This window comes from Delphinapterus leucas, chromosome 2 (genome assembly GCF_059928025.1).
Source record: "Delphinapterus leucas isolate spDelLeu-1000000601 "Yukka" chromosome 2, BTC_Dleu_Yukka2, whole genome shotgun sequence".
Taxonomy (NCBI): domain Eukaryota; kingdom Metazoa; phylum Chordata; class Mammalia; order Artiodactyla; family Monodontidae; genus Delphinapterus; species Delphinapterus leucas.
In genome coordinates, this window is record NC_143130.1 from 33384858 (window position 1) to 33399203 (window position 14346).

At 48.0% G+C, this 14346-nt stretch overlaps 1 protein-coding gene across 10 annotated transcripts in view; it reads right to left on the reverse strand.

Moving 5' to 3' along the window:
• The window catches only part of PCSK6 (proprotein convertase subtilisin/kexin type 6), a 187454-nt gene that overhangs the window by 39780 nt on the left and 133328 nt on the right, over window positions 1-14346 (reverse strand). For all 10 annotated transcript variants that reach the window (XM_089906643.1, XM_089906644.1, XM_089906645.1 and 7 more), the window contains exon 13: window positions 13317-13453. In XM_089906643.1, the coding sequence (XP_089762769.1) occupies window positions 13317-13453 (137 nt within the window). The remainder of the gene's footprint in view (window positions 1-13316; window positions 13454-14346) is intronic.

Here is a 14346-nt window from a genome sequence, read left to right on the forward strand (position 1 = left end):
TTAAAGTATACTCATCCCAAAAAAAGGCCTGGGCTTCCCTGGTGGCGCAGTGGTTGAGAGTCCGCCTGCCGATGCAGGGGACACGGGTTCGCGCCCCGGTCCGAGAAGATCCCACATGCCTTGGAGAGGCTAGGCCCGAGAACCATGGCCGCTGAGCCTGCGCATCCAGAGCCTGTGCTCCGCAACGGGAGAGGCCACAACAGTAAGAGGCCCGCATACCGCAAAAAAAAAAAAAAAAAAAAAAAAAAAGGCCTTTACCTAAAGAGGTAAAATGGTCATTATATGCAGATGACATGATATTATATATAGAAAACCCTAAAGACTACACACAAAACTACTAAAACTGATAAACGAATTCAGCAAGGTAGCAGGATACAAGATTAACATACAGAAATCAGTTGTGTTTCTTTACACTAACAATGAAATAGAGAGGGAACATTAAATAAGAAATCCCTTTTAAAATTGCATCAAAAAAATAAAATACTTGGGAATAAACCTGACCAAGGAGGTGAAGGAATTATATGCTGAGAACTATAAAACATTAATAAAAGCAATTTAAGATGATTCAAAGAAATGGAAATATGTCCCATGTTCCTGGACTGGAAGAATTAGCAATATTAAAATGGCCATACTATCCAAAGCAATCTACAGAGTTAATGCGATCCCTATCAAATTATCCATGACATTTTTCACAGAACTAGAACAAACAATCCTAAAATTTATATGGAACCATAAAAGACCCAGAATTGCCAAAGCAATCCTGAGAAAGAAGAACAAAGCAGGAGGAACAACTCTCCCAGACTTCAGACAATACTACAAAGCTACAATAATAAAAACTGCATGGTATTGGCACAAAAACAAAAATATGGATCAAAAGAACGGAATAGAGAGCCCAGAAATAAACCCACACAACTACAGTCAATTAATCTTTGACAAAGGAGGCAAGATTATACAATGGGGAAAAGAAAGTCTCCTCAGCAAGTGGTGTTGGGAAAGCTGGATGCATGCAAATCAATGAAGTTAGAACACACCCTCCCACCATACACAAAAATAAACTCAAAATCGCTTAAAGACTTAAATATTAGACATGACACCATAAAACTCCTAGAAGAGAACACAGGCAAAACATTCTGACATAAATTGGACCAATGTTTTCTTAGGTCAGTCTCCCAAGGCATTAGAAATGAAAGCAAAAACAAACAAATGGGACCTAATCAAACTTACAAGGCTTTTGCACAGCAAAGGAAACCATAAACAAAACAAAAACCTACAGACTGGGAGAAAATATTTGCAAATGACGTAACTGACAAGGGCTTAATTTCCAAAATATACAAGCAGCTCATACAACTCAATAACAATAAAACAAATAACCCAATCAAAAAAAAGGGGAGAAGACCTAAATAGACATTTCTCCAAAGAAGACATACAGATGGCCAACAAGCACATGAAAAGATGCTCAACATCACTAATTATTAGAGAAAAGCAAATCAAAACTACAGTGAGGTACCACCTCACACCAGTCAGAATGGCCATAATCAAAAAGTCTACAAATGCTGGAGAGGGTGTGGAGAACAAGGAACCCTCCTACATTGTCAGTGGGAATGTAAATTGGTGCAGCCACTATGGAAAACAGTATGAAGGTTCCTCAAAAACTAAAAATAGAACTACCATATTACCCAGCAATCCCACTCCTGGGCATATACCCAGACAAAACTGTAATTCGAAAAGATACATGCACCCCTATGTTCATAGCAGCACTATTCACAATAGCCAAGACATGGAAACAACCTAAATGTCCCTTGATGCTTGAATGGATAAAGAAGTGGTACATATATATGATGGAATATTCCTCAGCTATAAAAAAGAATGAAATAATGCCATTTTCAGCAACATGGATGGACCTAGAGATTATCACACTAAATGGAGTAAGTCAGAAAGACAGACAAATACCATATGATCTCACTTATATGTGGAATCTAAAACATGACACAAATGAACTTATCTACGAAACAGAAACAGACTCACAGACATAGAGGACAGACTTGTGGTTGCCAAGGGGGTAGTGGGTCACGGAGGAATGGAGTGGGTGTCTGAATCACTTTGCTGTACAGCAGAAATTAACACAACATTGTAAATGAACTATATTTTAATAAAATAAATTTAAAAAAAGAAAAAAGAAAGAAAGTCCTCTACCTATACAATTCCCAATATGCAGGGGTGTGCTGGGCCAGCTCACATTGACTTAATACAGCTGACTGTTAACACTTTCAAGAATGTTGTGAGCGGGTTCTTAACAGAACCATTATTAAAAATTAAACTACATAAAATTACAATTAAATTATATTGAGAACAAAGGTAACAAATATTCAGAAATCACCACTTCCTAATTACTTTATCTTGTCATTTCCTATACTCTGGGGGTTATTTACATCTATTCTGTCTACATGATGGAAATACTCCCTACTGGTGGCCTGTGCGTCTCCTCCCAACTCTATCTTCAGAGTCAACACCTTGGTAGCTTGAAATCGGTCATATACGTGGAAATGGACAAATGCAATAAATAAGGACTTCATTTATTGTTGATTTTCTAGACTGAAAGTGACGAGAAAATGTTAGTAACAGATTAAACTTAAAAGTGTATTGTGTTTATAGTCATTACACTGGGAGTAGCATAAAAAATGATGAAAATATTCCAGTTTTCGAAAATTATTATCCAATTCAGCAAAGAAGTTGCTTGTGTTGTTGACGAATGAAGTTCAGACCTATATTTATGTCGGAAAGACAGGTGCTCATCAACTACATCCATAGGTTGGCCATGGATAAGAGAGTGTGGTGAAAATTTTATTGATTGATTGATGCATGCATGCCACACCTCACGGCATGTGGGATCTTAGTTCCCTGACCAGGGATTGAACCCGTGCCCCCTGCAGTGGAAGCACAGAGTCTTAACCACTGGACTTCCAGGGAAGTCCCTGGTGAAAATTAATGAAAGCATTCTCTGAGTATCGATGGGCTACATGGAATTTACAGTATGAAGAGTGCATCTTTTATTTTTATTTGTAAATTTTGTTCTACACGTACTTTGTGTCAGTAGTTTATAATAAACGTATGTGATATACAGACATACATAATTTCCCCCCAGAGCACTGGTAAGTTGTTAAAACCTTACCATCACATGGGATAATATGGTTCCACGTGTGGGAAAATGGGGCCTGGATGGGATGCCTCAAAAAATACCCAAATAGGGCTTCCCTGGTGGCGCAGTGGTTGAGAGTCCGCCTGCCAATGCAGGGGACACGGGTTCGTGCCCCAGTCCGGGAAGATCCCACATGCCGCGGAGTGGCTGGGGCCGTGAGCCATGGCCGCTGAGCCTGTGCGTCCGGAGCCTGTGCTCCGCAACAGGAGAGGCCACAGCAGTGAGAGGCCCACGTACAGCAAAAAAAAACAAAACAAACAAAAAAAAACAATAAAAAACAAAAAACCCCCAAATAAACAGGCCTCTTCATCACCAAGTAACAGAGCACGTACTCAGTTCAACTGCAACATGTAAACAGGCTACAGCCACAGCCTGTTTTTGTAAAGCTCTGTTAGAATACAGTAGGCTCTTCATTTACATATTTTCTGTGGTTGTTTTTGCACTAAAATGGCACAGAGACCAGAAAGCCCTTCACAGGAAAAGTTTGCAGTCCTTGGGCTACAGAGAAGTGAAAAAGACCATCTGCGAATGACTCAAGTTTGTCCAAAATATTTTATAAATATTTTTCTAATTTTAATGTTACGGTATTTTTTGCCAAACAGAAGTTTCTAATTTTATGGGTATAAATCTAGCAATATAATGATTTCCTTTCCAAATGGTGAGCCAATTGTCAATATCTTTTATTCAACGCTTTATTCTTTCCCCGCCAGATTGAAATGTTACACTTAGTGTGTCTACACGGCTCTATTTGTGGACTATCTATTCTGGTCCCCTTGACTCATCTGTCTATTCTGGCATCAACAGTTATTATAGTTTAAAAATATGTTTAAATATCTGTATTTAATTATTTCAGAATTTCTCTCCCTAGTCTCACTCTTGCAGAGAACTTTATAATCATTCAGTGGCGCTCCCCACATCCCTTAATTTCACGGTGATATTTGCTGGGAGTGTTATGAAATGGTAGATTTGCTAAGAATGGATTAATCAATGATACTGAAGCCAGGCACAGAGTGTAGAGGAAAAACCCTTAAAGATCAATAACTATCTATCCTAAGTGCCTATTGTGTTTCAAGAGCTCTGGTGGGTTAAAAAAATAGAGGACCGTGCCCACACCTATCAATCATAGTGAGGTCTCAGAAGTCAAGTGCTCCCTGGAGCCTCAGGCCAGGTGAGGCAGCCTCTGAGGAGGAGGGCTTCCTAGGAGCCCTGACCCTCATGCACAGCAGATGCTCCTGGTACCAGGCACCTGTTAGCCTTTGTTACTTCATTTGGTTTTTATCTTCTAATTGCAACACTTTAAAGTAAAAAACCCAACTACAAATATCCTAAAGCCGGACGCGTGAAAAGCACTGGCCACAGGGCTAAAGAGGAAAACATCCATGAGAGGTGCCTGCTGGGTGCACCTTGGGTGGGTTGCACCTTGGGTGGGTGCGTGGGGACTCACCCACCGGGAGGGATGGAGTGGGATGGGCCTGTCTGTGCAGAAGCACACCTGACTCCAGGCTGCGCCCTTACGCTAGGTGGGCTCAGTCAGGCTCTATGTGGGGCTTGAACCAGCTTTCTCTCCCACAGAAGGAGGATAAAAACACACAGTAATTGCCATGAGAAGTAAGCTTCGTAACACCGAGCACCTCACATGTGCCGCTTCATTTAATCCTCCCGACAACCCTATGCAGAGCAGGCCCTGAGGCTCAGCGGGAGGAGCGACCCATCCAGGGCCACTGCTGGCGAGACGCAGGACAGGGGTCTGCTGAGCAGGCCGGCTCCAGGGCTCAACTGCTAGGCTGTGCTGGTTCTTTAAAGACAAGCAAACACACACGCACACGTGCATACCCACCACACCCACACATGCACGCGCACACACACAGGTGAATGCACACACACGTATGTACACACCCACATGTATACACACAGATAACTTACCTACGGGCACACATATACACACATACGATACCCACTCCCATATGTGCAGGCACATACACACTTACACACATGCACACACAGAGTCTGGGACCCTGCCATATTCCTTCATAGATTTTAGACTGACTGTGTGAGGGTAAGAAAGTCCAAAGAAACTAGTTCTTCTGTGGCATACTGAACATTTTTTTTTTTCACACTTGTGGAAAATTGAGGTGTATTTACTCTAAAGCACCTACATCTTTATTTAGTTGTGCAAGCCCAATCTGCATAATAGTTCTTCCTTCTGTCCACTTTGGAAGAGATGTTCCCCATACATGTATTTTAAAAAACTTTTCATGACGTGAATTTTCAAATAAACACAAAGCAGAGAAAATAGTACAATGAACTCCCAACGTCCCAACGATCATGGATATTTGGCCCGTCCTACTTCGTCTGTTCATGCCCTCCCCATCCTCCACTTTCCCATCCCACACCCCTGGAGTGTTCTAAAGTTAATCCTAGGCATCACTAACATTTCACTTGTAAATCCTGTGGTGTGTATCGCTAGCAATAAGACGTTTTTATTTTCATAAGCCTTAATTCCTTATCGGCTAGGACTCTGTTTAAGATGCCCTGATTCTATACGGACTTTTAGCAATGAGACAACACCCAGTGCCTAATGGAAGATACATAAGCACTCATTATCATCATATTCCTCTCTTGTTCCTTCAATGAGAGTCTGGAAATGCTATGGAAACCAAGAGAAACCTGGCACATGTGGGTTGCTGCTCTTTTGAAAACAGAGGGAAGATTAGAGAAAAAAAGAGAAATTTTAATTGAGGGAAAAAGTGAATTCCCTGAGTTCAGGAGAACAACAGGATTTTTTTAAATGCCATCAATCGTCTCAGAAAGTCTATTACGATGTGAATGCCAAGTACGTAAGACTAACTCCTGTTGGGGCCATTAAATAAGATATCTGTTGTTGATCACAGAAAGAGGATTGGAAGGATGCTTGATTATGCTTTCCATTTAAACATCGATGGCTCCTGACTCCCCCTCGCAGGGCAAGTGTGGGACCCGCACAGAGAGAAACCACAGCCCCAGCAAAGTCTCCATGTGGGGCGCTGAGCAGGGCTCAGGGGTGCATAGGGGAGGGAGGAAGAAGCATGTTTCAGCCCCGTGCCTGCCCAGCGGACTCAGCGCGTAAGTGTGTGAATGAGTGAGAAGACCAAGGGAGGACATCCCAATGCTGCTCAAAGCTGGGCTGATCCCAGCCGAGCAGGGAGGACTCACAGCCTCACGCACATGCAGGGGTGCCTGCAGGAGCCCCAGGTCACAGGGGTGCTGGGGGCCTCCCTGCACCCAGATGCGGAGCAGTGTGCACACCTGGGCTGGGGGGCTGGCCTGATGCCAGCAGGCGTACAGGCTTTGCCTTGTGCCCTAGGTGTGATCACCAGCATGAGCTCAAGGTGAGGAGGGCGGATGGGAAGGTCCCGCCCCTCAATTACCGGCCCCGAGTGAGCTCCGGAGGAAAGTTTGTCCATCCTCATCTTAAAGGAGAAGAGGCCCAGCACTGGGGCCAGATGCCGTTATGTATGAGTTTGCGACCCTCCCAAATTCATATGCTGAAATCCGACCCCCAGCCCTTGGGAGGTGATTAGGTCATGAGGGGGGCTCCTCAGGAATGAGATTAGTGCCCTCCCTCACGAAAGAGATCCCAGAGCGCTAGCGAGCTCTCCCTCTGCCCTGTGAGGACACAAGGTGAAGGTGGCTGTCTGCAACCTGGAAGAGGCCCCCACCAGAACCCGACCACGCTGGCCCCTGATCTTGGGCTTCCAGCCTCCAGACTGTGAGAGAGACATGCCTGTTGTTGATAAGCACCCCAGTCTATGACACTCTGCTATGGCAGCCCGAACAACGACAACAGCGATTCAGGAAAGCAGGGGCACCAGGAGCCGACCCCAGGCCTGCCCCAGGCAGATGCAGGAGAATGAAGCACACGTTTCCCAGAGAATTGGAACTTTCTGCATTCAGTGCCCAAACTGAAAAGCTAGCGCATTCGAGATGGAAACTTTGTAAAATGCAGCCACTCTTCCCCGAGAGATGTTCTGCAGGATGCGACCCCTGCTCTGCTCTGACGGTGCTGTCAGCGGCTTGCGGTGCTGGGCCTGGCCTCTCTCTATGTGATGGTGGTGTGGCCTGTGGGGGAAGTGCTGGGGGAGGGGGTTCACCCAGCCTACCTGCCTCTGGGGTGCCCTCCCCACCACACCTGAGCCCATCCCTGCTCCCCCAGCGAGCGGCAAGGCGAGGTCCTAGTAGCCCCAAGTTGGGACTGATTTAGATTTCAATAAAGGTGCGCTGAACGTGGATGGGAATGACTGAAACACCACTTGCAAAGGCAACCTGGCTGTGAAGCAGGATTTGTACTCAGTCCCATCCCTAACTTGCCTCCAGAGGAGCATGATCCCAGGAGAAGACACACCCTCTCCTTGGCCCAGGAACTGAAGAGAAAAACGAATGAGTAATCTGCTCCTCAGTTGTAAAAAAAAAAAAGAGTTTTAAAACTAACAACATAAACCAGGCTCAGTGTGACAGGAGGTGAGCACTGATTGAGGGAGCGGGTCATCCAGACAACTTAATTACTCAGCAAGCCCCGGGTCTTATCTCAGATTTTAGAGCACTCTCACCCAGCATACCACTGGAACTGAATTGGCTTTTTTTTTTTTTTTAAGCAATTACGATGCAGAGATTTGAGGGGGACTGAAATGAACAGAGACGCAGCCCCGCACCCCAGGACCCATTCTTGGAATCACTGCAGAGGAAGGACAGGGGCCGTGCTTTCTGAGGGCAGTGACCGTGTGTTGCTGCTTTATGTCTGGGACCGAGGCCAACGGAGACCCAGTGCCTACAGGCCACCTTGAGCTGACAACCAGGGAGGGAACGACATGCCTGCTGGGACCCATCACAGCCTCGGCACCAACAGCATCTCGAAGGCCTGCACTTCTACTGGGCTTCGGGGTCTGTGTCAGGGGGAAACCCTGGTCTTCTGTGTCACCTTCACAGGCTGAGGTCCCGCCAGGCTGACCTGCACGGTTCAGAGTCTGGCTGTCACAGTCCTTACTCTCTCCCTCCCGCCCCCATCTATGTGCAGAGATGCCGATGGAGCCAACGCAGACTTCGGCTGCGCTCGGGGAGGAGGTGCTAGTTAGCGCCTGAACGGCTGAGCGGGTGGCTGAACGGGCGGCCGAGACGGAGAGCCCGACCTCGTCCTGACCGGGAAGCAGGGGTGTGGTTTGTCAACAGCCACTGGCCACCCCTGTTTCCATAAGGCGGCCTCAGGAATGGTGTTTCTACAGGGTGGAGCTCAGACAAATGAACCCACCCCAGGGGCCACTGTAGGCGCGAGGAGACCCTCTGTGACAACACTGAAGGAAGGGTCCCCACCCCCCAGAGTCCAGCAGGTCACAGAAGGTCAGAGCTAGAAGGTACCAGGGGGTGTGTATTCTGCACCGGTCTCAACCGGCCCAGGCCCAGATGCCACCCACACTCAGGGAGGGAGACGGCCTGTCTCAGGACTTAATTCGGGGTTGCCCCCTCCTCCACTAAGCCTGTATCCTCTGCAGCAGGCAGAGCATCGGTCACGGGCTGATCACACCTGTCCTCGTTCGTTCACCAAAAATCTTCTGTGTCCATCACCAGCCATGCAGCAGGAGGCACTGGGGACACAGCAGCCGCCAGAGGACCAGACTCCAGAGAGCAAATGTCAGCAGGACAAGGGCAGGGCCAGCGCGTGCGGTGCAGGCCAGAGGCAGGGAGCAGATGGGCAGGATGGGGTGGTGGGGAGGTGCACGGCACGCACTTCTGCACTGCACCGAAGCAGCCCCCAGCTCGGCATGTGCACCCGTGTGGAATCGTTACGGAAACGGGTTCCCTTCCGGCGCCCACATCCTGCAGGCAGAGGGTCACCCCACTCACCCCTGGGGGAGCCCGTCCACACGCGTGGCTTTCAAGACCCGCCATTTGCCCGCAGCACTGAAATGTGTGCACCCGGCCTCCAGGTCCACTTCTCTACCTGGATATGTCACAGGCACTTTCAAACTGAGCTCCTGACCCTCCCCCCAGCACCCACTCCCCCGCGATGTCCCAGATCTAGGAAATTGCACTCCCTTCTCCCGACGCACAGGACAAACCTCCAGAGTCTTCAGGGCCGCCTCTCCTCTCGGCACCCACATCTGATCTGTCAGCATGTCCTCTTGACTCTACTTTAGGAACCAGCTGCTTTCAATACCTCCACTGCTGCCCCCCCGCCCCAGTCAGGGTCACCTTCACCTCACACTGCGATGGCCTCCTAACTGCCCCGCTCCCCGCCTCTGCCCTCTCCCCACTCCAGCCACACTCAGTCACTCCGATCCAGCTGTCAGAGCGACCCTGTCCACATGGTGGTTCAGACCATGCCCCTCCTCTGCTCAGAATCCCTCCGGGGCGTCCCACCAACATCAGTCCTGACGACAGTCCACAAAGCCCGGCGCAACCTGGCCTTGCCGTGTCTCGGGCACCACCGGGCACACTGCATCACCACCTGCGTGTCGACAAAACCCCACTTTTGTCGCTAGACGAGGAGGCCCAGGGTCTCCTAGGCGCCTGCTTGCTCTGTGCCCACCCAGCCCCACAGTAGGCTGTCTGGAGCTGGGTCTGGAAGAGGAGTGGGGTCCGGATAGGCCAGAGAGCACAGAGGAGCATCCAGGCCAGCAAGGCCCCTTCCAGGATGTGGACGTACCACACAGGCCACAGTCAGGAGAGCATCCAGCTCAGCTCCACGTCCCAGCCGAGGATGCTGAGGTCCAGAGAGGAGCCCTGACTTACTAAGTGCTGAGAAACATGAACACCCACCAGGCTAATCCCGCGCTTCCAACGGGCAAGCTGGCTGTGGCGTGTGGATGCACGGCCTTCGCTGCTCCCCTGCACGAGTGGCCGGGGTGGTGCCGGCTGGCCCGGGAACTCTGCCTCTGCCTGTGGCGCAGGGGATGCAGCCGGCCTGACAAGCCGACCCTGGACCTTTAATAGGGCCGATGCACTCTGGGGCTTTTAAAGGACTAATTGAGGAGCGTCTAGTTTTAAAAGACGTCAATTTCAAGTGATTTAAAATTTTAAGTTTTTGTATTTTCAGAATTTGTTCCACTAACATATTGCATAATAGTTATTATTTTAAAGGCAGAAAGAAAGTGATTTGGGGGGCGGGTAGGGGGACCTCGGAGACGCCTTGATCACTTAAAGTCAATTTTTTTGCATAAAGCAAGTCAATGCTCCTCTCTTCTCCCTGATAAAAAAAAAAAATCAGTGAAACTGTTTTACAGAGAATCAGAAAAGAACCAGGGCAGAGGAAGGGTTTAGGGTCATCAAAAAGAAGAGCATGTCTGCAGAGAAGGCCACAGGTAACAGCTGATCAGAGAAAACAAACCTTGGGTAAAATTGGTCCACAGACAAGCCAGACTGGAGCACAGTCCCTGCACTCCACCAGGAACCCGACAGAGGGACTTTGGTAGAGCTCAGCACCTCGGTGGTGACTACAGGACAAGACATCACAGTTACCTGCTTTTCCTTCCTGGTGTATGTACCCTGTCACCTAGATCAATGCCTAGCCAGTAGCAGGCATTTAATAAAGATGGGTTAAACAGACGATTATTAGCTAAGAGTTATGAAAGGGAGCAAAAATTACCAGAGAAGTAAACAATCTGAAAACATTGAAAAAACCATTCCATTTACAATAGCATCAAAAAGAATAAACTACTTAGGAACAAATATAACCAAAGAAGTAGACTGAAAACTACAAAATACTGCTGAAAGAAGCCCTAAATAAATGGAAAGACATCTGTGTCCACGGATGGGAAAACTCCATGATGTTAAGACAGCGATACTCTCCAAGTTGACCCACAGATTCAGCAAAATCTCTATCAAAATTCCAACTACCCTTTTTCCAGAAATTAACAAGCTGATCCTATAATTCATATGGAATTGCAAGGGACCCTGAATAGCCAAACCAATTTTGAAAAAGAAAAAGTCAGAGGACCCACATATCCCTGATTTCAAAACTTACTACAGGGCTTCCCTGGTGGCGCAGTGGTTGAGAGTCCACCTGCCGATGCAGGGGACACGGGTTCGTGCCCTGGTCCGGGAAGATCCCCCATGCTGCAGAGCAATTAAGCCCATGTGCCATAACTACGGATGCTGGAGTACCTAGAGCCTATGCTCCGCAATGGGAGCAGTGAGAGGCCCGCGTACCACAAAAAAACACAAACAAACAAAAAAACTTACTACAAACCTTCAGTAATCAAAACAGTGTGTTACTGACATAGGGAGAGACCTATGGACCAGTGGAATAGAGTTGGGAGTCCAGAAACAAGCTTATACATTTATGGCCAATTGATTTTAGACAATGTGTCAAAACCATTCACTGGGGAAAGAACAGTCTTTGCAACAAATGGTGCTGGGACAACTGGACAGCCACGTGCAAATGAATGAATTTGGACTCTTACCTCACGCTACATACAAAAAGTAATTAAAAATCGATCCAAGTCCTAAACGTATAGAGCTAAAACTATAAAACTCTTAGAAGAAAACATAGGTTTCGGGACTTCCCTGGTGGTGCAGGTTAGGAATCCACCTGCCAATGCAGGGGACACGGGTTCGAGCCCTGGTCCGGGAAGATCCCCCATGCTGCAGAGCAATTAAGCCCATGTGCCATAACTACGGATGCTGGAGTACCTAGAGCCTATGCTCCGCAACAAAAGAAGCCACTGCAATGAGAAGCCCACGCACCACAACAAAGAGTAGCCCCCGCTCTCCGCAACAAGAGAAAGCCCGTGCGCAGCAACGAAGACCCAATGCAGCCAAAAATAAATAACTAAAATAATTAAAACAAAACAAAACAAAACAGGGCTTCCCTGGTGGCGCAGTGGTTGAGAGTCCGCCTGCCGATGCAGGGGACGTGGGTTCGTGCCCCGGTCCGGGAGGATCCCACATGCCGCGGAGCGGCTGGGCCCGTGAGCCATGGCCGCTGAGCCTGCGTGTCCGGAGCCTGTGCTCCGCTACGGGAGAGGCCACAACAGTGAGAGGCCCGCATACCGCAAAAAACCCAAACTTTTGTGCACCAAAGGGTACTATCAATCAAGTGAAAGAAAAACCCACATAATGAGAGAAAAAATTTGCAAATCATATTAACCGATAAGGGTCTAGTATCCAGAATATTTAAAGAACTCTTACTCAACTCTTGTTGTATGATTATAACTCAATAATAAAAGACAATCTAATTTAAAAGTGGGCAAAAGACTTGAATAGACATGTCTCCAAAGAAGATATAAAATGGCCAAGAAGCACATGAAAAGATGGTCAACATCACTAATCATAAGGGAAATGAAAATCAAAACCACCATGAGATACCACTTCTCATCCAGTAGGATGGTTATAATTTTAAAAAAGTGCTGGTAGAGAAATTAAAATCCTCACATCTTGCTGACAGAAATGTAAAAGGGTCTGGTCACTGTGAAACAGTTCGGCAGTTCCTCAAAAAGTTAAACACAGTTACCATGTGACCTAACAATTACACTCCTAGGTATACAGCCAAAAGAACTGAAAACACATGTCCACACAGAAACTTGTGCATGGATGTTCATAATAGCTATTAAGTAGAAACAACCCAGCTGTCCACCAACTGATGAATGAATAAACAAGATGTGGGAGAGTATTTAGTCATATAAAGGAAAGAAGCACCGACACCTGCTACGGTACGGACGAACCTTGAAAACATCAAGCTAAATGAAAGAAGCCAGTCACAAAAGGTCACGTGTTGTATGATTCCATTCATGTGAAACGTCCAGAAGAGGCAAATCCAGCAACAGAAAATAGGTGAGGAGTTGCTAAGGGCTGGGAGGGGTGGGGGAACGGGGGCGACTGTGTGATGGGTACTGGGATTTCCCTCTGGCGTGATGACAAAGTTCTGGAATGAGATCGTGGTGACGGCTGCACAGCACTGTGAAGGCACTGAAAGCCATGGAATTGTACACTTAACAACAATTTAAGCAGTGACATTTATATCATGTAAATTTTGCCTCCAAGAAAAAACAACAGCAAAGAATGATCCAGGTACTGTAGTTGAATAAAAGTCTAGAGTTAACAAAACGATTGAAATACAAAAGTTGCTGGGACTTTCCCAAGACCCACTGACCTTGTTTCTCTGGGTTCCGGACCTGGGATGGCATGTCCTGGATTTCCAGGGTCCATTCCCCCTCGGCCTTCTCTCCCCAGCAGTGCACGGTCATGAACTCCCAGTTTGTAAAGCCTTCGTTGGAATGATCCAGCAACCTGCAATCGGAAACGTGGGGTCAGAACACAGGGTCCCCAAAGGGATGGTGGCCGGGGTGACCAGCCCACCGAGGGCTCTCCTGCCTGGGAATTATGCCCAGGTGACTGCACAGCTGGCTGACGTGCCTCCCAGGGCAGAAGGGGCCTGGCCCGTGGCTGGCGTGAAGGTGCAGGAGACGCTGATGCCTTCAGGCCCTGGCTGTGCAGCACAGCCCTGCACGGCACCTTCACCTCCGTGACCTCACTGGGTCTCCAAACACTCTGAAAGGAAGGCAGTCAGGCTGCACAGGTGGTGCCAGCATAAGGCAGGGTCTGGGTCAGCGGTGGGCTCCTCCCCCCACCCTAATTCGCAGACGAGAGGCCCCGGGAGTAGGGATCTACTGCAGGTCCCCCCTCCAGTGACTGGCTGAGATGGAATGCCCTCAAGGGCATTTTGACTCCTGTCCTGGGTTCTCTCCAGCACCAACGAATGCCCCCATGTTCCACCCCAGGAGGGATCCTACAGAGCCTGTGACCCCCAGTTCCTGGATGGAGGCTGGGCCACACCATCCTTCCCCCAAAGCCGCAAGGTCATCACAAAGGAGGCCTTTCTAAAATGCTGGTTTATGGAACGAAGGAATCTTTCACATTTGTCTGAGAGCCAGCTCTTGTGGTTCTTCTCCAGAAGATACAAGTAAGAAAAAATGAACAACTACTCAAACTTGTGGGAAAGATGTTGTCCCTTAATCTCCAGGGTTTAGCAGGTTTCCACAGCTGCATTTGAGGGAGAGAACACAACAGGCCTGGTGGTTTTCCACTGTGGGCAGGAGGCACCCCTGGGCGCTCCTCCCATGGCCTGTGTCCCCTGCAGGTGCAAGAGCCCCCTTGGTCCTTCCAGACTGGAAGAAGGTCTT